Below are 24,181 nucleotides of genomic sequence, written 5' to 3'. Positions count from 1 at the left end.
TTCACAAAAGTCAACCTTCCTGGTGCTTTACAAACAAAGCGGGTCCTCGTGGGGGTTGTAGTCCAAAACAAACAGTGACCGACAACGCCGATAAAGTCATTTGCAGTTACTGCGTGGATTTTACTGCGTTTTTAAGTTACTGTTTGAAATACGGATTTTTCGTTCAAGTTTTATTTTCATATATCATGAGTAATCCAAACACGGCGACCACAGACGAGTGAAAGACACGCGTGATACGAGACCCTCCTGTTTTCGCCTACATTTCCCATGCGCATTGCACGTACTTGATTGGCTAAAATGTGCTGTCAATCACGCAAAGGCTCTGCCCACACCGCTCCTACAGTAAATATTTGTGTTTGGCAAGCCGGCTGTAATGGTGGACGACTGAACGGGAAGAAGACGGAATACAACTCGAGTGAAGAAACGAAGGAACACGGTCGGAAGTCTGCTTTTGACTTAGGACACGGGCTTCGTCGAAAATGGATGAACTTAAACATCAAGTCATGATTAACCAGTTCGTCCTGACGGCGGGATGTGCGGCAGACCAGGCGAAGCAGCTCCTGCAGGCGGCACATTGGCAGTTCGAGGTAAGGGGGGGAAAGAAAATGATGTCGGCACGCGGCGACTGTTTATGTTTGCTACGTGCGGCTAGCAAGCCCCGTGTGGCTCGCCAACCCCCCCCCCCCCTCCCGCTGCATTTCACCAAACGCGCTTTTTAAAAAAAATCACTGTAACAATCGAACGCTCTATAGTCATTGGAGACATCGATTAAAAATGTAACACGATTGCGAAACCCACTCCCTGAGTATATCCAATTAGACTTCACTCGAGATTAAACTGTATAATCCTTCCCACTACAGCGCTGTTCATGTGTGCACAATTCTGTAATAAACAGTCACGCTGTTGTCTACCAACGAATAGCAAACCCGGACATGCATTTGTGTTGCCGCATGCCTGTCCTATTGCGAAACAAGCCAGGTTTGCCCGTGGCTGTTACTTCGCTCTCCGTTCACAACAAAAGAAAGAAAATGCAATCAAATTTTTGTTTTCTTTTTCTTTTTTTAGACTGCCCTCAGTGCCTTTTTCCAAGAAACAAATATCCCATATGGCCATCATCATCATCAAATGGTGAGTTTGGGGTGAAATATCTCTTTGAAACTTATTTCTTTTTTTCTTTGTAGTTCAAACAATCTACCTAAGTATTGAATGGTGTCCCGCGTTGCATGAAGGGCGATCACGACCCTCACAGGCTGGGAGAGTTGGTGTGTTACTAACAATAACAAAGCACATGTCGGCCATGTTGTGCGCTTTCAGAAATACTGTAAGCACACACACAGACACACAGACACACGCACGGGCGCAGCCACGACACACAAGGCCTCCAGGGAGGAAAAAAGAAGCAACTGTTAAATCACTTAAAAAATATATATCTATATATTTTATTTTTTAAATTAGGAAATTTGTTTTAGTCCGGAGCGGAAAACACACACACACAGTTTCCTGGAAGAGGGGCAGTGCCTATCTCAATCGTCCCACTGTGCTTGTATTCATCTCATATGCTTGTTGCTACTCCCCCTCACATGACACATCGGCAACCTTGGGGGGCGGGTGGGGATACACCATTGTGGGGGAAAGTGGAAGTCGTCTGAGCTACAGAAACACTCACACTTCCCTGTCTTATGAGTCCCATTCAAATCATGACCGAAGAAAATTGGCTTTATATACCTAAAGGCAATGTTGAAGTGTAATTAAGGCAAAAGTGAAGCGCATACAATTGTATTACGGTGTTGAAGTGCGCCTTTAAAGGTCATGGCCAAGTGAGCTCGAACTCCAACTCTTTTTGGCGCCTAACTCCGTGTTAAGTACAATGTGTCATTTCCATGCTCCTTGTGAGTGTTTTCATTGTGCATGTGCGTAACAGTGGTGGATGAGCGGTTGGCACATCCGCTTTTTACCTTTGGAAAACTGATTTACATTTTTGTCTGCTATTTTATACAATACACATTTATTTATATAGCGCTTTCACAACAGCTGCAGCTGTAACTAAGCGCTTTATAGAACAGTTAACATAAAATAAAATAATACAACACAACACAAAGACGACACAAGACAGTTATGCAATCTAAACCACTTTTCCTGCCTGCACTTTGTTGTTTGAAGCAATTATAGATGAAAGAGGAGAGAATCAAAATGTGTTTTATGGACCAAGGCATAATCCGGAACTGAGTTATAATCAAGTCATTAAAAACAATGCCCTCTTTTTTTTAAAAATTATTTTTTATAAAAAGATTAGACTTTAAAAAGGGAATTAACAGATTAATTGATTAACTAAGCGCTGGTTGCAGGCTTGCAGCTCTAATTGGCTTTTGTCCTGGTACAGCGGTTCTTTCCCAAATTCCCCAAAAATGGGGTGTTCGTCTACACTCACGGTAGAGGGTGTGATGACCAATTTGGATTTTGTTAAATCCGATCTTTTTTTGTCCTCGTTCAGATTACAAAAAAACAAAACGCGTGTTCTACCGTGAACGCAAGGCATCCGTGACGTGGCCAGACAAAGCGGATGTGACGTGGCGCAGTGTTTATGCAAGTCAACATGCTCCCGCTCATTTCATCATCTCATCTCAAGTAGCAATTTCATATCGAGTAGCAAGGCGGTAGGAGGGAGAAATATTTCGGGGATATTAGGCAACGCTCCTCGATCTCTTTAAATGGGGACGTCTATTAAAGGTGACATCACGTCATTGCCGCGAGGCTGAATGACTTCTACCACCTCAAATGTCCAATTTAAGATTCAAGTGGGATTACATTAAGAAGTGAAATGTCAAAGACAACATCGAAACAGCTTTGCAGATTTACGGATGAAATTATGATGGAATTATGACTGACGCACCGACGAGCCCACTACCGGAATAGAGAAGTCTAAACGGTCGTTTTTAGTTGTGAATACGAATGTGACTGGTTGTCTACTCAAGCGGTGCCGTAATTGGAAGTTTGCTCGTACATCAAATTTCAGCAAGTCCTTTGTGTTAATTTTTGTTTTGCAGTTCATGCCTAATTTCGATATCTATTGCGGAAGGTGAATCAAGATGACATCAATCTGATATATTGTAATTTTGTGACAGCAATGATGCAATTAACGGAGTGCTGTTTGTTATCTATTTTTTTTTCATTTACTGATGAGTGTATCGTCCATTGTATTTAAAAAAACGTTGTGCTTGGAAGAAGCACAACGGGGTTTTTTTGAGGGGGGGGTTGGTTAAAGTAGCATGTCTACTGTTCCAGAGCTTCAAGAGCGATTATGAGAAGTTTTGGTCTTCGTCACGAAACAAGTTGACGTGTTTCCTGGACGGCTCACGAAGCGGGTCGAGGATTCTGTTGCCAATAAGGATTTGAAGCATCGAAATTCCATTTGACAAGTATTTTATATTTAAAGTTCAATTTCAATCATTCGGTCTTTGGTTGTCTAATTGCTGGTTTGTTTTACTTTGGAGTAACGGCAGCACCTTTTGCCTTAATTGAGATTTTTACAGCCACTTCATAATGTTTTTATCACAAAAAAAAAAGTCCTGCCCCTCGTCCTAGTCTCAATAGGAGTGTCATAATCCTCAATTTAATCCATAAAGAGCTTTTTATTCCCCGCTTTGTCATTCTCTAGTGCAGCTCATCGCTGCAGACGTCGGAAACACCTCCCGAATGCGTGTGGCGTTGTGTTTAGAGGCGCGTTCTTGCGTAACCGCAAATTCTTGTTCTCTTTTTGACTTATGCCAACATGCACGCCTTTCTTCCCACTTGTGCTTTACATTCACGCCTTTTGAGGTTGAACATTTTATAGTACGGTAGGGTGGCGCGGCCAGCTTTCATGCGATTATTCCGGCCGCAATTTTCATCGCTATAAAGATTAAATTCAGTCCGCTTCAGTGCTCTGTCTAAATTGTCCCTCGCTACAGTCTAATGCTAGTTTGACGAGCATTTAACCCTTTGATGGGCAGCGGCTACTACAGTGGACAGCTTGTCACCCGATCAGGCTACAGGGTGAAGTGGAAAGAGGTTGCAATGTCACCTTGAAAGAAAAGATTCAAATGTAGTCAGTTAACTGATGAGTGATAACGACAATCGTGTCTCAGTTGTTGCTACGGCAATTTTGCTTCACCTGCTTAATGGTCTCATAATTTTGGCGGACCAGCCGAAACACCTCTTTCGCGCAAGCCTCAATTCCAATTACGGTTCGTTCAGTCGTGTTCCTGCACAAAAAAATAGCAATGTTTAAAAAATACATGCATGAAGAACTGATAGTAAAAAGTATTTGTATTTTTTATTTTGTGACTAAAATGATCAATTATTGGTCACGATATTCGTAAAAGGAATAAAATCACAATTTAAAATACAAAATCATCAAAAACTTGTCAATAGCAGTAACGAAAGCACTTTTTCATGCACGCAAGATCCCAAAATACCTTATTAAAAAAAAAAAAGACACCAATCTCTGATTGGTCGCAAAAATGTAACCAGGGAGGCAAGCACGAATCGGTGACTCGAATCTAGAGTTCAAAACGGGCGGTGAAAACAGAAAATTAGAGCCGGTCATAGCATATTTGTCGCGCGTATTGTCAGAGGAATGTTTGATGAATCAGTTCCTCTGCCTATCCCTATGCTTTTAGCTTGATGCTAATGCTAAGGCTGTTTGACCAGTAGAACAAAAGTAGGTATGAGACACACGTTCACTATGACAAATTAAGTTTTCTTTCCCTTTCCCTGTTATGACAAGCCAGTGGAGGGGGGGGGACCTTTGAAGGTCAGATATTGATTTTCCTGGTTCTGAATTAGTGAAAGGAAAATCTATCCTGCTATAGTTTTTAATTGAATGGATGTGCCCTTTCAAATACAGTCATATATGCATTTTTTTGTGATGTGGATTCTACCAAAAGATAGAATAGCCTTCACATTCCGCTTCACCAGCGCACTTTGCACACACACACACACACGCACACGCACACACACACACATCTGAACAAGTAGAACCAGGAATGAAATGATTTAACTTGCTCAATCTCTTGCCATCATCGCCTTTATTTTTTTTTCTCCCTGACTATGACTGTGTGCGCTTGGGCACGCCATGTTCAAGAGCTACCATCATCTGCAAAGACTTGCTGTCAAGAATGTTGTTTTTTTTTCTTACTGATATAGCCAGTGTTTCACTTTCGGTATTGATACTGTGCCAACAAAATCTAACAGCACTTTTGCTTCGTCATGTCTTGTTTATTTACAAATCCACCCATCAATACATTTTATATTCAGCCCTGGGTGAGGATATACACCACATCGGGGGGTGTCAAAGTCAGTCTTATTATGGGCCGCGTTGTCGTTATGCTTTCCCCCGCAGGGCTTTCATGATTGTGAACCGAAATAATGTGATACAATGGCCTCAGATGCCTTCTCAGAAAGTATGGCCCAGCAGTGTGACATGGGAGCCCAAAAATAAACGCGTTCAAAGCCAAGGAAAAAGGTGGATTTTATCTCTGTAGTTTCTTTGCATTATTGTGAGTGGCATCTGGCGATGGCTTGTAAAGGGAAGAAAACATGTTTCAGCGTTTGGCCATCCGGGTGTACATAAATATAACTGAATAACTAGTCGTAATGGCAGATATATACACTAGTCCAGGGGTGGCCAACCAGTCAGAGACTAAGAGCCGGTCGATTGCGATCGACGTATTGAGCACCCATGCCTTAAAAACAGGTAATTCACTGACTAGCTTAGCACTTAGCACTGAGCGCCGTTGTCTGCGCATGAGTGGTGGTTCAGTCATCTGATTGGATGCCCTCTATGTCAATCAAGTCACGGGATTGGTGCTAGGCTGACGTAGTACGTTCTACGTATTAAGCGCTGTTGTTTTAATGGCAGCGCCATCGCCGAGGCCTTTTCGACAATTGTCGTGTGAAAGCCCGGGAGCCGCATTAAACCAGCCAAAGAGCCGCTGCCGCATGCGGCTCACGAGCCGCGGGTTGCCCACCCCTGCACTCGTCGAACAAGAGAGTCAGCGCGAGGAGAACGGGGCCAGAGAATTTTGGAGAGCCATGCGAAGACAGTCGTGGAGAATGCAGTACCATATTTTCGCGCATTTTCTCAAAGGCCGACAGTGCGCCTTATAATCCAATGCGCCTTACATATGGATCAATATTCTGATTTCTTCAATGTAGCATTTTAAATGTTCTGTAAAGCGCTTTGTTACAGCTGTTGTGATTGTGAACGCACTATATAAATAAAGCTGTATTGTATTTCCTTTAGAGTGGCGTGCATAATACAACCTCGGCCTCTACGGTAGCTTCTATTCCATGAGCCTTATAATGCGGTGCGCCCTATATATGAAATAGTTTTAAAATAGGCGATTCAATGAAGGTGCGCCTTATACTCCGGAGTGCCTTATCGTGCGGAAAATACGGTACTAGTTTCATGTTTTGGTATCAGCAAAGAGAAATCATAAAAAATATAATAATAATAATAAATTGGTTGGTAGCTCATTGCTCATCCTATTTCCTTTGTCCAAGCTAAGGCAGGACTAAGGACGAGAGCGAGCAAAGCAGGGGCTGAGAGCGGCTCCTGTGGAAGCCCAGCGACCACGGAGCCCCGCTTTGAACAGCACTTGGAAGCAGCAGTTCTTCCCAAAATATGTCACAGCATCATCAGTGTTTCCATGATAGCATGTTCTCAATGAACTTAGCGAATCTAGATGTGACTAGAAATGAGGAAGTGTCCCAGCTGGATGACTTCCACAGCTGTCCGGGAACATGTGACCCCCCCCCCCCCCCCAACAACCTCCCAATCATGTGACTCAGCCGAGAAACTGACAGTGACAAAGCCCACTTTAATCCTGCCGCAGTTATGGCTTTTTAAGAAAATGTGACGAGGGCCTCATGTGGTTTCTTGTTAATCAAGTCAGGACTGGCAACGCATTTTCTTATCATGGGTCAAAGAAAAAAAAAGCGAACCATCATCTTCACTAAACACAATGAGAACACCCTACGATGCTGAGATAATACAAATGTGCTACATGTGAAGTAATCCTTGGTTGCATCCAGTTAGATGGGGATGAGTACCTCCACACTGTGTGACAAATGCCGGGAACAAACCGTTTCTGGAACTTTATTGTGTCGTAATTGCTGGTTATCACCGCCATCACACGGAAGGTGAATGCAGCACATTTTATTAAGGTCAATGTGCAGTTTCTTGACAGCGACAGAGCAAGCCTCTCTTAGGATGCCTGGTTTGTGTAGCTGCCCCAAAAAATTTGGTCTCGGCATTTGGGTGTGTGTCAACCACAACCTTTCTCATTTGAACTTTTTCATCTTGGGGGATTCGAGACCCGCACTCGATCCTGCGCCCTTGCAGACGCCCGCGGATGTGATACGCCATTCATAAATCATGATGGAACCGCGTCGACTGTCTGCTCTTTCCTGTGAGTCTGAAACACTGTCCATCTGTCGTCACTCGCCGAGACGTCACATATAATAAGAGAGTTGTGTTTTCCGACAGGGAGCGAATAAAGGAAGCTGTTTTCGCCAATGTGCATAGCTAAGTGGCCTAATAGTACGCCAGTGGCAGGTATTTGGTCGGAGCTTCCTAAGGCCCGCTGTGTACGTCTACCACCATCAAGGTTATTGCAGACAATAGCGCAGAATGAGGTCACATTAGAATCCTGAATGACAATTCCATAGATGTGCAGAGGTATCCATGCCAGGCAGTTGGCCACATCTGAAGGCGCTAGCGAGGGCAGTGCTCTGCTCGTTCCAGCATATTGCCCAGCAAGTTTCCCGGAGAATAGCTTCCCAGAACTCTAACCACTCGCACAAAGGCTTTTCAACTCGCACTTCTTAGTGGGAGGATTTTGTGCTGAAAATACGGGGCTAGGCGAATCGTTTCAAACCCTGAAAGTGTTTACAACGTTTCCTCATTTGAGGCAGTTGCTTGAAAGCCGGCTCGTCGCATGAGATTTCAACATAGGCTAGCTAATCTTACTATTCCTGGTCACTTCACCTCCACAAGTTTTAGTTCATCCTTTTCCTGCTTCCCTGGATCACGTTCATAACCCCTAAGCTGTTTTCTCATCCTGCTATTTGTTCTGCCCTGTGTACATTTAAGTTTGCGGAGTAGAGCAAAAATGATTGGGGGTGTGGGAGGGTGGGGGGGCGGCGTCTATTGCCCCTAGACCTGTTCAGTGACAAATAGTGCTTCTCTTGGCAGTCTATACCGTGTGTTTTCTTTGCAGCTGCTCTCGCTCATGATGACCTTTGGCCCAGTTTCCGTAGCCCGTCTTTTACCAAGCCAAAGCATTTTAATTTTTTACGTATGATCAAGCAATGGAAGTTAACTTGCCATTGTAAGGCGTGATGCAGAGAGCAACAAATGCTCCATTTAGTTCCAGTTCTGCTATCTTCTTCCTGTTGCGGCCTCCTAATGCCTTTCCGTCTTCCTCATGTTGTTTCACTGTACATTTGACAGAAGCATACAAAAACACGAGTTGGACTTGCTAATGATCAACGGATATATTTGCCCGTGAGAGGGATTTCAGCTGCTTGAAGTTGAGGTGGAAGGGGTGAAAGGTCATGGTTGACAAGTGGAGGGGACGGTTACTTCAGCATCACCCGGTGGTCTAATTTTGGGAACAAACATGAATTTTTTTTGGACATCCAGGACTCTTATTTAACTCATTCACTCCCAAAGACGTTTTTAAACGTCTTTTCAGACTTGGTCCAGAATTGGCTGGTACTGAATGAGTTAAGAGAGAAAGGAAAAACAAAGTGTCATGAAAGTGCTAGTCTGCTTCTGTTGAATCAATCTGTGTAGAACTTGTCGCAGACTTGCGCCAAACCCCTTTAGACTACAGATTTCCTTTAGACTACGGGACTTGGGTGAAAAGTTTTGGACTTAGGGCAAACGTTTTGGATATTCTTTCAAGGTGGCCCATTCCTCCTGACAGACCTGCAAGTAAACGAGGCAAGTTTGTAGGCCACTTTGCTCGCGCATGCCTTTTCAGGTCTGCCTTTGACTTTTTAATAGGATTGAGATAAGGGCTTTACGGTGGTCCAGAACATTGACTTTGTTATTCTTAAGCCATGTTGCAACCAGTTTGGCATTATGTTTTGGTCATTATCCATTTGGAAGACCCATTTGCGCCCAGGCTTCAACGTCTTTACTGAAGTTTGGAGGCCTTGCTACAGTATTTCCACAGTACTCTTTCTATATGACGGCATCTATTTAAACTCCCATGTCTGTAGCATCACAGAGGATAACATAACGTAACATGTAAAATGAGAGAACCCCCCTTTGCCCCCCCCCCCCCCTTCCCCCCACTTCTCCCTTTCAGTCTCGCACACTCCTGGCATTTGCCAGGAATGTGTTTGGTGAGGCTGTAAATAACGGCCATCTGATCTGTTTGCACACGTTCACCCACAAACGGTGGAGTGTTTCGGTGTGTCGAGGCTCACCGCAGGCCGGCGTGTTTGGGGCGGCTGCTGACCATCAGCCACGCGTTCCCCATGCCGGAAAACTGACTCGCAAAATGAGCCGCCGGGGCCGCTGTGACCACAGAGCCTCGTCCTGTCAACAGAAGATCTGTGCTCTTTCCTCACAACAGTCGTCCCCATGGTAACGCTTCTCTGTTGGCTGTGTTTTGAACACAGTCTCCCAAGTCTTTCTCTGTTATCCCCCTGGTCTTTTCCATGTGTAAAAGCAGACGGCTAGACCATTCTGAACTTCAATTCCTCCTTGACACCGCTTAGCTCATACTTAGTAGCGTTTTCACTACAAGTTGGAATTAACATTTGAAGCAATGGCTTCAATCACTGGGGGAAAAAAATATGTCAACTATCATAATCAGTTTTTGACTAACTGGTCGTTTATATTCATTGCCAGCCAGTAGTAAACATCAAGTTAAGTATTAACCGCTTTGTTTCTGTCACTTGAGCTCAGTTTCTAAGGTCAGCGCTCTCACCCGCAAATGCACAAGCAAACTCATTTGAAATAAAAATAAATCAAAAATACAACTCCCTGAAAGCACCTAAAACCATTCCATTTTCTCAAAAGCAGACAGCGCGCCTAATAATTCGATGCAACTTTTACATGGATCAATATCCTGATTTCCTGGACGCGGTATTTTTTAAATGTTCTGTAAAGGGCTCTGTTGCGGCAGTGAAAGCTCGATGTAAATAAAAGCTGTATTGTATTGTATTGTATTGTATTTCTTTAGCGTAGCTCCATCTAGTGGATGCATAACGCAACTGCAGCCACCATGTCGATTCTATTCTATGCGCCTTTTAATGCTGTGCACCCTAGCTCGAAAAATAGTTTTAAAATAGGTACTTCATTGAAGATGCGGCTGAAACACCAAAGTGCTTTATAGTGCAGAAAATACGGTAACTCCATTCATTTTTCTGCCGATATTTACGGCTGCTGCACTGGTGTTGGCTGAATTAATTGCTCCCCTTGATTGGTTGCTGCCGTGTACTGAACTCCCCATGATCTTTATTGCTTCAAAGACACACAAAGCACAATCGGCCGTCGTGAAAACAAGCGTTGGATTGCTCCCAACGGCACACATAATTCAAAAATAACGTCCTGACTATTGATAATTCAGTTATGGTGACCATTTCCTTGCTACAGCTGCGAGTAAACAACTTCTCTTTGTAAACGGGCATCCTTGATCTGTTGACAGTATACATTCTGGTACTGAAGTGACCTTTATGCTACAAATGGAGCATTGTTTTTAAACTGCACATGGGAAGGGGAAAAAAAGTATCCACAACCTCAGTCCCGTGAGTAATGCTTCTATAGTCAGTTTTTTTTTAAAATTTCAAAGTAATTAGGATCACTCCGACTATTTGGAATGTTCCAATGAAGAAAAAAAGCCCCCTCTCTAGTCCAAACACGGTATTCCGGTAAAAATGGCGTTTGTGAAATACGACACCATGCACGTGCTGCGATGCTTTTGTAACTAACCGACGAGCGTATTTTCCTCTATTTTAGTGAAGTCTAGCGGCCAAGTAAGTGTCCCAACATTTGTTTTCAGTGCCACTTCAGTCCAGATTGAAAAGAAAATGATTCATTTTATTTCCCCTGCCCTCAAAGTTCATCGTCATTCCTTTCAGCGTTTTTTTTTTTTTTTTTTTTGGAGTCTCAAAACCAGAAGCTAAATGTGTAAACTGCAACTGTGTGGTCCCGCTTTGAACGAGGCGACCGCATCTGTTTATGGATGAGTCAGAGGTCTCGGCAGATAACCTGAGAGGACAAGTGTCAGGTTGTACCCCCCACCCCCCTCCCTCCTTCATTCATTTTCTATTCAAGGATAAAGAAGGCCTCATTCTCAGTCGCCCACACGAATCCCATTGACACACTGTGAAGATAAACAAATCTAGATATTAGCCGGTGCCGGCACCGTTGCGCAATCAGAAAAAAAAAGGAGTCAAGGTCACGAGCACTTTCGAGGGTGTCGCTTCATCGCAGGAAAACGGCCTCAAAGACATGAGCCAGCACTTCCTGTCAGGAGTGCACCGCGGACATACTCGATTTACATAACAGCATGCCACACGGAGAACCTACAATAGTCAAGAAGCACTTTTAGGGGGCACGCTGGTTCACTTTATACCTACCCATCCCTCCTAAGGTTGAATGTTATTCTGCTTTTTTTTTTGTCAAGCCGAGGCCTGCGGCATCGAATGATAATCCTGTTTTCTAACACCTAATTGTTGGTAGTCGGACGAGTCCAGCAACGTTGTGGCCTTTATATACTTTGGTCTAAAGCCGTGGTTCCCAACCCCCGGGCTGTGGGCTGGTACTGGTCCGTGGGCCATTTGGTACCAGTACTTCTATTTTATTCATTTCAGAATCCAAAAGTGGTTTTATTTTGAAAAGATTACCGGATTTTCTGTTACATCTGTCTACAGTATGTCACTCTTGACGCAGGTCGGTCATAGGTGATAGGTCAACGCGAAAATGAAACCCGGGAGCTAGCAAAACGAGGAAAAAAAAAACGCCTTTGGGAAGGGGGGGAAAAGGCCCAGCCAGGAGACAGAAGAGGAGCCTACGACTTTCAAGAAAAAGAAGGCTACATTTAAGTCATTCAGTACCAGGCAATTTTAGAACAAGTCTGAAAAGAAAAACGTCTTTGGGAGTGAATGAGTTAATAGACAGCATCAGGAGTCCGACTTAAAATACGGATTTATCTCAACGGGAGATTCCCCACACACTAAGCCCACTCTTATTTTGAAGGCACGTTTAAACATTACCGTAGCGACCAGCGAGCGTTACGGACAGATGGGACGGTCCCCGTGTTATTATTCGTGTTTATTATTATGTTTCGAAAATACCACACTTTTCATGCAGGTCATATCATATTATTTTGTTGTAAGGATGTTCCCTGAAAATATTGTCTGACATTAAACCGGACCGTGGGGCAAAAAAGGTTGGGGACCGCTGGTCTAAAGTGTTTAATAAAAGGGGCTTCAATGTAACTTCCCTTTTTTGCAGCCTGATTGACTCGCTAGCTTTGTCTAAGACTTTTGGTTGCGCACCTCGTAAATGTGACTCCACCTTTGCCTCCCGCTGGAATACAGCAAGTTGTTGTTTCCTCCGTCACAAACAACTTGGGAGGAAGCCGGCCATGGAGTCGTGCGCGCGTGTGTATTTGTTGAGGGAGTGGCTGAAAAGCTTTCGAGGCGCTTGGTTGCTGTTTTTGGTACAGGCATGACTTGCGTGTGTTTAGTGTGCGCGCTTTGGGTGGGTTGCCTGGCAGCACAAAAGCAAGGCCGCTGGCACGAAACAAAAAGGTTATTTTGGTGTCTGCTCGGAGTGAGGACAGAAAAGACAACCCGGCCAGAAAGTACATACTGAATTAATTTGGAACATTTATTTTTTTTTTTCATTTGGATTTGAAATGTCAGTACAGTGGTACATCCATTTGGGAAATTGATTGGTTACGGAAGAAATTTCTTAACTAGAAAATGTTGTAAGTAGAGACGCGTTTTTTTTTGTAAATGCCCTAATCCGTTCTAAGCCCCCCCCAAAATTCAGGCAAATGTTTTCTAAAGCATAAAAATGCATCAAAATATGTAACAAATACATGTTCCAATTAGATTATTGCAAACTGTGTCCTCGTCATTTTTTGCCCTCTTTAGTTCATGTTCTCTCTCAGAAGAGGTTTTTGCCTGGCGTCTTGTAAAAAAGAACTGATCCAAGGACGTTTGCTTTTGTTGTTTTTAACAATCCTTCGAAAATGTCCAAGGCAAACAAACATCAGCATAGTGAGCGATCGCCCGACTGGTGAACACTTTTTCTGGGTGATTTACATTTACAGTACGTAAAACACTCTTAAGGCCTCAAGGCCCAAAGGGGTGAAAGACGAGGATGCTGCATCGACACCAAACTATCTATCAACACACATCGACACACTTGGTAGAGATCCCTCTTAGCCAATGGGATGCCAGAATGATGCTCGGTAGTAGCCAATGGCAGAGCAGCTAGAAGTATGTTGCATTCAGGAAACTCTGAGCTGCGAGTTGCACCCCATACTGTATTTTTGCCTTTTATATCTTGAAATTTATTTCGTAACATGAGGCAGTATTTTCCTGTTGAGGCGTTTCGTAACTTTAAAATGTCGTATAAAGAAACATTCGTAAGTAGAGGTACCACTGTATTTTGTCATTTTTTTCCAACTCATTCACTCCCAAAGACGTTTTTAAACGTCTTTTCAGAATTGGTCTAGAATTGGCTGGTACTGAATGAGTTAAAGGGCCGACGTTAAGATCTGTGAGCTAACCCAACACCGGCTCATCATGGTCAAAAATGTCTACATTCAGTTTTGGAAGCGCACTAATCCTCGGTTTTCCTTCCTCGCCCTCAGATGTGCACACCAGCCAACACACCAGCGACACCCCCAAACTTCCCGGACGCCCTGACCATGTTCTCCCGGCTCAAGGCGTCCGAGAGCTTCAACAGCGGCAGCCCCATGGCGGCGTCGGCGGCCACCTCGCCCCCGCAAGTCGGCGGCTGGGGAGTATCACCCAATGTGCCCAACGCGCCGCCGCCCTCGCAGGGACTCTGGACTCAAGGGCAGCCTCCCACACAGCCCTGCCCCGCCTGGCCAACGGGCGTCAACCCCCACGCGAGCGCCGAGCAAAAGGCGAGCGTAGCAATGGAGGCGGAGAGATGAATCGCCACGCCCCCACCTGCCCGCTACCGCGCGGAAAGGATTTTCTCTTTTTTTTCCCACCCCACCCCTTCCAAAACAACAACAAATAAAATGTGGCAAGACGGACGGACGCACGTGGAAAGATGCAAACCAAGAAAAACTTTGGGTGAACAATTTCAAGAAGGAGAAAACCAATGCAAATACGAAAGCAGAAAAAAAAACAAGATACGCACACGTATAGTAATAAGAGAGTATGTGAAATCTTTTAGTTTTTCTTACTTAAAATGACAAGAGAAATATCGGAACCTGGAAAAAAATGAAAATCAATCGTCGCGTCCAAGGATTCTTGTTCAAGGACATTCAAGGCAGCAAATTTTGTAATTTTTTTTTCAGAACCTTCTTTCTCAACACTTTTTATTTGCGTTATGCCCCCCCCCCCCACCCCCAACTCCCCGTTCCCTTAGTCTTGTGTTTCTGCAACTGTCTGTGCTGCATGACGAGAGGAAACTTGCGATGCAGTGTTTAAAAGTGACTGAAGCGACACGCACGGGTAGATGCGTGTGCGCGTCGCGTTTTCGTTCCAGAGTTCAGCTCTGGTCGGGGACACGTACGCAGAAATCTATATAAATGTATGTAAACACACACACACACAAATACACATGCGTTCAAGGAAACACCTCCATATTGTCATCGCCATTGTCAAGGCGGGGCCTCTTACCTCACCTGGTGGTCACCTGACTTCTTTTAGCCAATCAGGGATTCTTCTTCTTAAACCAACTGTTTGCCCTGATGACACGGGACATGTTCGTAACAATTTCGGGGCTTTTTTTTTTTTTTTTTGGACCCCGCCCTTAAATGCAGAAGCCACTTTTTTGGTTCATGCTCGTTTATCCGCAAACCCAACGGCAATTTTTTTTTTCAACCGAAGTCTACAACTGTATACTTTTAAAGATTGAGTTGTACACAGATAAAAAAAAAAAAAAAACAAACATCACGAGTGGTTAAATATAATATTGTTTGTAACGATGATAGTTTTATTATCTGGGAGGCGGTTCTGCGAAAGTAGCTAAACTGGTAGGGGGGAGGGGGGAATGTGACGACTCCATTTTTTTTGTGACTCTTTGTAAACATTTTGTATCACTTATCAGTAACATCTTTAATAGCAAAATGACGTGGGCTTTCCAAAGCTAACAATGACCACTAATTTAAGTTGGATCATCTCATTTCGAGAAAAAACATCCAGTTGGTTGATATGACGACATATTTGGGCCACACGAAAAAAATCAAAAGGTCCCAGAGATTGAGGCATGGTCATGAAAAAAAAGATAGTTGTGATATTCAAAGACAATTTTATGGAACAATTAAAGGATCCCCCCCCAAAAAAAGTTTTTCGAAAGAAGACAACTATTCTTGGAACGTGACTATTATTCGTGCGTTAATTTTTTTCAAAATACAACATTCAATCTTGCGCAAGGTTAAGAACGGTTCTCGCCCCCCAAAAATGGCTGTTGTCTTTCAAGTCTCTCATAAGACAAAAATGATTTGGTCAAACTGTGATGACATTTTCTTAATTTTCTTCCTGGTGTTCTCATCATTTTACAACGTATTTTCTTTTTTTGTGTGGCCCTAATGCTAATTTGAAATTCCAGACTCCAAAAAGACAAGATGCGAATTTTACAACATGGACATGTGGAATCAGTTGCCGGCCCGCCGATGACCTAAGGGGGAGGAGAGGGTGGGGGGTGGGTTTGCACAAGGGACAGCTCAGGGGTGACCCTGATTTATGGCAATATATTACATGCAGGGTCTGGGGCCCTGGTTTTGTTATTTTTAGTTTTTTTTTTTTAAGATAAACAATATTTTATCTATCTGGTAGTTTTTTTAAGTTCAAGATTCGGGCTATGATGGATCGAATGAAAAAATATTCTCCTACTCCTTGGTATTATTTTTGATCAAAGTGTCTGTTCGGTTCATCTTGGCCATGCTTCATAACTTTATTTGGTTTAAATCTCGAGTGTTTTTCTGGGTTGGCCTGTTCAGAAATGGTTTGTCATGTACGTCCACTTCCCCCACTTTGTATGACTGTATGAGACCATTCCCACAATATTTGTGGACTACCTGATAATTAACTTATCATTTTTGTGAACCTAAATAAATATTGTTTGTCAACCTATTAAAAAAAACGTTGCTTTTAATGTCCCCCCTATCCCAGAAAAAAGGAACGAGTTCAGCTGTGAAGCAAGTGTCCTTGAATCGTCGGCTCCTCAAAGATGTAAACACAAAACACCAGCTGCCCACAAGTATCCAACACATTAGCACAAGCACGCTAAATCCAATCCTCCATGTCCTAAACTGACTTTCACACCACTCCCCCATCTATGGAAATTTGATGATGAGATCGTGAGCCGATTTGTCAATGTTATTAGTTGCTGTGGATTCAAAGTCCGTTTGTCGACAACGGCAACACAAACAGGAAGACGAATGGACATCACGTGAGTACACAGTGGTACCTCTACTTATGAAATGAATTGGTTCTGCAAGAAATTTCTGAACTTGAACATTTTGGAAGTTGAGACGCGTTTTCTATGTAAATGCCCTAATCCGTTCCAAGCCCCCCAAAATTCAGACGAATGTTTTATCAAGCATAAAAACTGACGAATTGGTGAATGATGAGGACGCTGCACAAACACACATATGTATCTACACGCATAAACACATTTGGAAAAGGTCCCTCTTAGCCAATGTGATGTCAGGATGATGCTCGGTAATAGCCAATGGCAAAGCAGCTATGAGTATGTTGCGTTCAGGAACCCCGGACTTGCGAGTAGCAGCATACTTTATTTTTTCCTTTCGTATTTTGAAATGTTTTTGGTAACGAGGCAATATTTTCCTGTTAAGTTTCGTAACTTGAAACATTCTAACGAAGAGGCTGTGAAAAGCCTCCTGAGGTCAAACTGTTGGCAAATAATGCCTCAGAATGATGAATTTTTATATATGTATACATACACACACATTTGATATAAAATATGTTCATTTTGAATTGAACAAGGTCTACATAATAAATCAATTTTTCAAAATAATTCAGGATTCATTTGATGATTGACGATTTGTAGAATGAATCCATTATTCGTTACACCGCGACAAAAGGTTTTCCTCATGCAGACGCGATTCTAAGTAGTTGGGAAAAAATTGGAACTCACCAAGCTAGTAGAACGGGGGCGTCGGGGGCGACGTTGGCTCCTCGTCAATTTCGATTGCGTCCCGTGATCCTTCCCTTACTATTGACTTCTGAAGCTTAGCTGAGGAGCAGATTTATTGTGACATTATTTTTTTGGGGCCACATGATCATCAGTTCGCAAAACATCTGGCAAACACTGAAAAATAAGATCAGAATTTACACATGAAGTACACGCCATCATTATTTTTACCCACCAAGGCTCTGTAACAGAACTCAACCTCCCAAATGTTTAGCAACATTAAAAAAAACAAAACAAAAAAAAAGCTTTACATTATGACAGACATAACGGAGCATTCTGTTGTGTGTTGCAAATGGGCAAGTGTCCTGTAATACTTCACAATTGTAATAAACATCACAAATCTTGATGCTGCCTGTCTGGTTTATGGCTGCTAAAAATGACTGCAATAGTCCCAACGCTACTGCACTTTCTCACTGCTCGTGTGTGTGTTTGCTGAGGCTGGTGCTAATGCATGCAGTCAGGCAGCACTGATACAACAGCGACAGCAGAAAGAAAAGCCGGCTTTGTGTTCCACTCAGGATCTCGGACACAAGAGTGGCTGGAATGGCACACAGCCCATTGTTGCAGGTTAATTGTGGTCTGTCTCACACACTCACACACACACACACACACACAGAGCCCACTGAGGAAGTGACATTTCCTGTTAAACAGCTGAATGGTAGGAGTAAAATGATGTACTGTCACATGATTCCAACTCATCCAAATCGGTGCGGTCCCCCCCCACCCCCCAAAAAAAAAAAAAAACGAGCAGCACCCAAACAATCCGTTGAGGTAACCGCTGTGCGCGTTTTCAGTGTGATTTAAGCCAAGGAGGGACAGCTAGCCTGCAAACTGTAGATTAGCATGTGCGTTGCCATAGCGGCGTTTTATCGGAAACTGGTTCAAGTCACGCTTTGAAAGAAGAGCAACTGTTCGGCCTATGGAGGGGACATGGGCCATTTTCACTTGAAAGGCAGAGAATTGTGTGGACCATTAAGTGTCCCGAATGTTTTTTTTTCTGGGGGGGGGGGGGGCTGATATATATATATATATATATATATATATACTTTTATACATACAGGGAGGAAAAATGCTACATGCAGTATTATCCTGATTGTGAAGGGATAAAAGGGTTTTGTGGCGGGCCGAGTTTGTTTTTATATTGTTATTTTTCCGGTGGTCGGCGGCCAAAATAGCCAAAAGAATGTTCAATATGGTTGCATGTAGACCCTTTGGCTGTATTGAAAGTGGGGAAAATTTGGTTTCAGAAAATCTCTCTCTACAAAAAAAAGTAGTTATTCGTATTAGTGCAACACAAAATGTTTTATTTTTTGCAGTATACATAGTAACACGTACAATCGGTGAAAAAACACAAGGCGCCGTAGACACTCAGCTGCAGTCCCGGGCGGTTTTCATCGAGGATAAAGAACGTATGCATGTGAGTACTGTCGAATCTGAATGTGTTGCTACTGTTTGTGGTCAAATATATGTTGCGTAAAAGTTGCATGAAATTTGGATTTGTCGGGCCTACATTTTGAGCTGGAAAAAATAAATAAATAAAAGTTTGACATTTATGTGAACAAGTTTTTTGCTCCAAAACAATTTGCTTAATTAGAAGTTGTGGTTCACGACAAAAAACAAACAAACTGTCAGCTGCTATTTCTTTTTTTTTTTTAATCACTGAATCGGGATATGAATGCAATATTAGCAATATGCAAAGCTGTATTTTCTTGCCTATGGCATTTCCAATTATGTGTTGAACTAGCAGACGTTTGAGAGGCAGTTTGTGTGTGTGTCCTATTTTTTTAATGTACAATGTGTAACTCATTTTTTTTCTTAGCTATGAAGCAAGCAGTTGGCCCGTTTTTTGTTGTTGTTTTTTTTTTGAAGAAGAATTGTTCATTATCTGCTGCTTGCTGTTAAGATTGCTGCCAAAAAAATCTGCCAAGTGATAGCTCGTACACTGAAAATACCAAAATCAGATCACTCAATTCAAGGTAGGACCTGTACTAAATACCATCACTCAGTCGGCTTGGAATTGTTTGTGTCCCCAATAAAAAATGGCTTCCCTTCAATGGGCAGTAACAGAAACGCAGCCAGCTCGGCCTATCCAAAGTAACTGCACCTCCCTCACCTGACAAGGGGGAGATCGGAATGCGTCAAATTAGGTTTTCCCAAAAGTGAAGCCGCACAAAAGCGTCCGATAAGACATTTTACAGGTAAATGAGCAGCTTGTTACACTGCAGGCTATCGCCACCACAAACATTCTCACACGCTCTCAGTCCGTGACGGCAGCTGTTCTTTTCGATCCGAGTGGAACAGTGGCCCATTTCCAAAATATGACTTCTTAGATGTGACTCAGTGTGCACTTATAGCAAGTCTGCTTTGCATCAAACACATTTTTCTGCACTGATGTCTCCCCCTTCCCTGTGAGGCAGATCGACGCCCGCAGCCACGATAAAACATTCATGATTCCCGCAGGGGGGGGGGGAACTTTGGCGATTTGAGAGCGAGCGGAGACATTGGTTGTACACGACATGAAATGAACACTTCCCATGAAATAGACCATTAGTGTACATCCATATTGTACAACCACCCATATCATATATAAACAGTGACGGGGTAAATTAATTCAGTGTCCCTGCCGGTGTATAATACAACGTTGTCATGATTGGACCCGCCATGCAGTAGCTTGTTTGTTTATTGCCTTGTAGTGGCCTGTAAACTTGATTGCGACTGACCCATATTAACTCATTCAGTACCAGCCAATTCTGGGCCAAGTCTGAAAAGACGTTTAAAACCGTCTTTGGGAGTGAATGAGTTAAAGTAAGTTACATATTTCCGTCCTCTACCAGTTACATCATCATTTCCCAAGATTGGCTTTACATTGTCGGTCCAAGTGCCCAATTCCCATTTAATGCCGATTTCCGCAACTACCGGATTTTCCACAATGATATTTTGTGTCCGTTAAAAAAAGAAAAAAGAAGTCGAGTGTGCCACGCGGACAGATGTGCGAGCGTGACTTGTGGTGCAGCAAAGATAACGTGCGCATGTGATGCACATGCGGTCTTTCATAGTGCTGATCCCGCATGCTGGCACGGTGCCCGACATCCTCTCGCTTGTCCTGTTTTCACCGCCCCCCCTTCCCGCAACTCGAGTGGCGCAATGATCACAGCTGTCAATCAATCCCAAAATAAATAAGACAAAGAGTCTCCGTTTGATGACATCATTGCTTCCTCTAGCAAGCTCATGATGGCGAATCAGATTCCCTTTTCTTGTTCCTCCCAAAGGCGAGCTGCTGCACAGGAAGTAGTCACAACACTATCCTATCAAACACACCGGCATCTACGTAGACCCCTGTTTTCAATCAATGACATCACTAACTAGATGTGAAGTGTAAAAGCAGCTTGAAGCCGGCATGATGTCACGATTTGCGACTAGGACACACAGTAAAACCCACAAAGCCAGGTAATGACGCAACGGCCGGTCTGAGCCACAACCGAATGGCGTCACGATGGAGGGCAAATAATCCACGGCTACTCTTCTACTGTACGCTCGGCTAATCAGGGATTGACCTACATCGACCGCATTCACGATAGCGTGAGGCTCAAAGAGCCACTTCCTTTCGTAGGCCTTTGGATGGACATTATGTAACAGCGTCTTGGTGGCTTCGACGGCCTCCAAAATGAGCAAACTGCTAATTATCTGTCTGCTTATCTGGTTGCCACGGCTATGTGTCATTTCTAGTTTATTGCCCCACTCTAAACGTTTACCTTGATGATCGACTGCATTTGATTTCATTTCAACGTCGACTTGCGAGAGCCAAATGGACTCCAATGAACTACAACTGACATTCACGACAATGGCTGCATTAAAAATGATGCCTTTAGAAAGATCACTTTCAACTGACACTTGATCGGCTCAGCTTGTGAATGTCACATGACCAAACCCTCCCCGCCCCCCCAAATTTTTTTTAATGCGAGAGCCATGATTTGTTGTGACCAAAGCCTGAACAACTGGGATGTCGTTTTCATTGGACAACAAGGGGCAAAATGGCTACCCCCTGAGATGGATTTAAAAAAAATGGGTGGATTTCACTGCTTAATTCATATTCCACAAACACAAAATTAATCATAATCCATTTTCCGATTCACTTATCCTCACAAGGTCCGGGAAAAACATGGAACCTCCACAAAGGAAGGCCATCGAACGCAACACCTCTGCACTGAGAGGCGAATGTGCTAAAAAGTCGTCCACCGGGCTGCACAAAATTAATCAGAATACTGTATGAAAGATTTTTGCGATCACCTTTAAATAGATTAAAAAAAATATTGAGATCAGGATCGACTTCGTATGGTCAAGCTGACCAAGAAGTCAGCAGGAGGCATAAGATTTACAAAAGCAGCAAAAAGTATTGAGTGAAACACTCCCCGCCTCCCTCCACTCACACCACAATTTGAATTAAAAAAAAAAACAATCAAGCGGAGTTTGTGAAGGACAAGAGTCATCAGAAAACTGCATCGCCTGTCCAAAAAGTTGCCTTCACTCTCATGGATGCCGTGGCACAAATATACCACCCACTTGATTAAATCCAAATAGATGCCTTTTTTTTCCCTGGTGTTAAAAGAGGCCAATTTTAAAATCACCGTTTCCTTGCAATTACCTTTATTGTGGTCATATTTCCACCAAGTAGTAAGTACAGGAGCTGCAATGGAGCCTAATCTGGTTAACCTTTCCACCGTGGGTGGCTCCCTGTGACATCATGGCAGTCGGAAGCAATAACAAAGGAACACATTCTGGCTAAGCTCGAGACATATCCAATTGCTGTTGGAACAAATGTCAAGATCCATTCTGATAAAGAGCCCTTTTTTTCCCCAAGACAAATCCATTTTCATTATTCTGAAAAAACAAACAAAAAAAACAAAACAAAACAAAACCCTTATTTAAACTGTATTTCCTCCACAGTTAAAATAATTCATTGGCTCAGTCCAAACTAAGGATATTAATGTTCGCAAAAAAAGAAAAAAACATAACTAAAATTGATAAAAACATATTCGTGACCAAAATAAAATAGAAAATAATGTTTAAAAAAAATGTAACTGAAGCGACATATTACGTTGATAAATAATTCGTTTTTGTTAACATACGTGAGCTTTTCGAGTTCATGTTGAATTAATTTATCACGGTATTGTATTTCGGTAAGTCCATGCAAAAAATTTTTTGTTTACACAACATCATCCAAAAGCTGGAGACCTTTTTTCCTACCCCCCTCACTTGCACTTGACAAACACCCAATTTATTAAAAATAAATAAATAGATGGATGGATAAATAAATAAATAAAAACCTCTAATAATGAAACTAGTAAACTAAAATGAAAATGAAGCATTTCTTCTTTCTCCATACATTCTTGCTGCTGGAGGCTGGAAATTTCCCCAGTGTGGGACGAATAAAGGATATTTTATCTTATCTTAAAATTAAATGTATGTTATACATTTATAAAATGAAATAAAACCAACTGAATTAAAAAAAAATCTAAACAAAATTAAAAACTATAATAGAAAAATCCAAAACTTATATAACTGTGGACCCAGCAGTTTTAATAACATTTAAAAGTCTGTAAACAGTGCAGTTGTTTTTACATTTGGCTTTCATCTCATTTTTGGAAAAGATGTTCTCGGTCTCCTCTTACAAGTCCAGATCTTTTCCAAAATTTCAATCCTTTTAAAAGATGACATTTTACCCACACCCGCAAATTCTACAAGCATTACTTTGATCATTTCAAAACGAATCATCTCCATCCGTACGCGTTCAATCCAATTTACATCCTACGCACAATGAATGGCGTGACAAAGATGATGTTTACATTTGGCTTTTATCTTCGTTTCTTCAGAGAATTCTAATATCTTGATTACAATTTCAGATTCATCCCCTTGTATTTGCATTCTCATTTGATTGCGGAAATATACCCAAGACTCACGTTTCCCAGCTTGCGATGCATTTGGAAATGTTAACTTTTAGGGAACGCAAGCCGAGAGGGAACATTTGCTGCTGAATAGTCAAAGTCATTAGGCGCGTTAGACGGGTTGTTTCGAGCCCCTCTGTGTGACTAATACCCCGACAGGTGGCACACACGCATGTTTTATCGTTATTTGATCTTAGCACATATCTCACACCTAAGTGAGAAACTGGGTCGAACTGCAAAAGCAAACTGCATGGAGGAAACGGTTGAGAATATATTCCAATCCCATTTTCTGCACCACTTTTAGGGAGCTGGAACCAAATCCATCGCTAACAACCATTCACACTCATATTGACACGGTCAGTTGGAATCCAAAAACGGCAAAAGCATGAAAGTCATAGCGAGTGAACCGTGATAGCATCGGTGACTGGAAACTAAATTGAGGTTAATACATACATGCAAGGACAAATGGATGATGGATGGATTGATGTGGTTCCACTGCAGGATTGGTGATGTCATCCATGTAAGGTGAGGACAGCTAAGGCCTCATCTGCGGCTTTTTTCGTGCGCCATGATGACATCTAGTGGTCACAAAACACACACGTTAGCTTTTTCATCTGGGGAGTGGAGAAATATGTGCAATTTCAAACTAAAGCAGGAAGATTCCTGCAGTTTCTTTGTTCGTGACATCACCATGATGACAGTGACCCGACAAACCGCAAGCACCATAGGAACAAGGCAACACAAAGCTTTAAGCATGTCACCATCAAAGCGTCGCACGGCGTCAAAAGACAAAGGTATCCCAACG

At 42.7% G+C, this 24,181-nt stretch overlaps 1 protein-coding gene and 1 long non-coding RNA gene across 2 annotated transcripts; one reads left to right on the top strand and one right to left on the bottom strand.

Moving 5' to 3' along the window:
• Positions 1–333: 333 nt before the first annotated feature.
• ubald1a (UBA-like domain containing 1a) lies at positions 334–15,550 on the top strand. Its single transcript, XM_052070563.1, has 3 exons — positions 334–587; positions 1,066–1,128; positions 13,890–15,550. The coding sequence occupies exons 1-3, from the start codon at positions 480–482 to the stop codon at positions 14,196–14,198; spliced, it is 480 nt and encodes a 159-aa protein (XP_051926523.1). The 5' UTR covers positions 334–479; the 3' UTR covers positions 14,199–15,550.
• Positions 15,551–15,612: 62 nt separating this feature from the next.
• On the bottom strand, positions 15,613–24,154 carry LOC127603887 (uncharacterized). The gene is made up of 2 exons (XR_007963149.1): positions 23,830–24,154; positions 15,613–17,476 (listed from the first exon to the last, which is right to left on the bottom strand). It is a non-coding gene; the product is annotated as an uncharacterized LOC127603887 (long non-coding RNA).
• Between the last annotated feature and the right edge of the window lie 27 nt (positions 24,155–24,181).

Source organism: Hippocampus zosterae, chromosome 7 (genome assembly GCF_025434085.1).
Source record: "Hippocampus zosterae strain Florida chromosome 7, ASM2543408v3, whole genome shotgun sequence".
In the NCBI taxonomy this organism is placed as follows: domain Eukaryota; kingdom Metazoa; phylum Chordata; class Actinopteri; order Syngnathiformes; family Syngnathidae; genus Hippocampus; species Hippocampus zosterae.
The sequence above is the reverse complement of the archived record's forward strand: the minus strand, read 5'-3'. Positions and strand labels throughout refer to the sequence as shown.

Bases quoted from the DNA above. Each gene is read 5' to 3' on its own strand.
- ubald1a (XM_052070563.1), top strand. From the start codon at position 480: ATGGATGAACTTAAACATCAAGTCATGATTAACCAGTTCGTCCTGACG. The intron at 588-1,065 runs GTAAGGGGGGGA...TTCTTTTTTTAG, and splicing joins CGGCACATTGGCAGTTCGAG to ACTGCCCTCAGTGCCTTTTT. The intron at 1,129-13,889 runs GTGAGTTTGGGG...CCTCGCCCTCAG, and splicing joins GCCATCATCATCATCAAATG to ATGTGCACACCAGCCAACAC.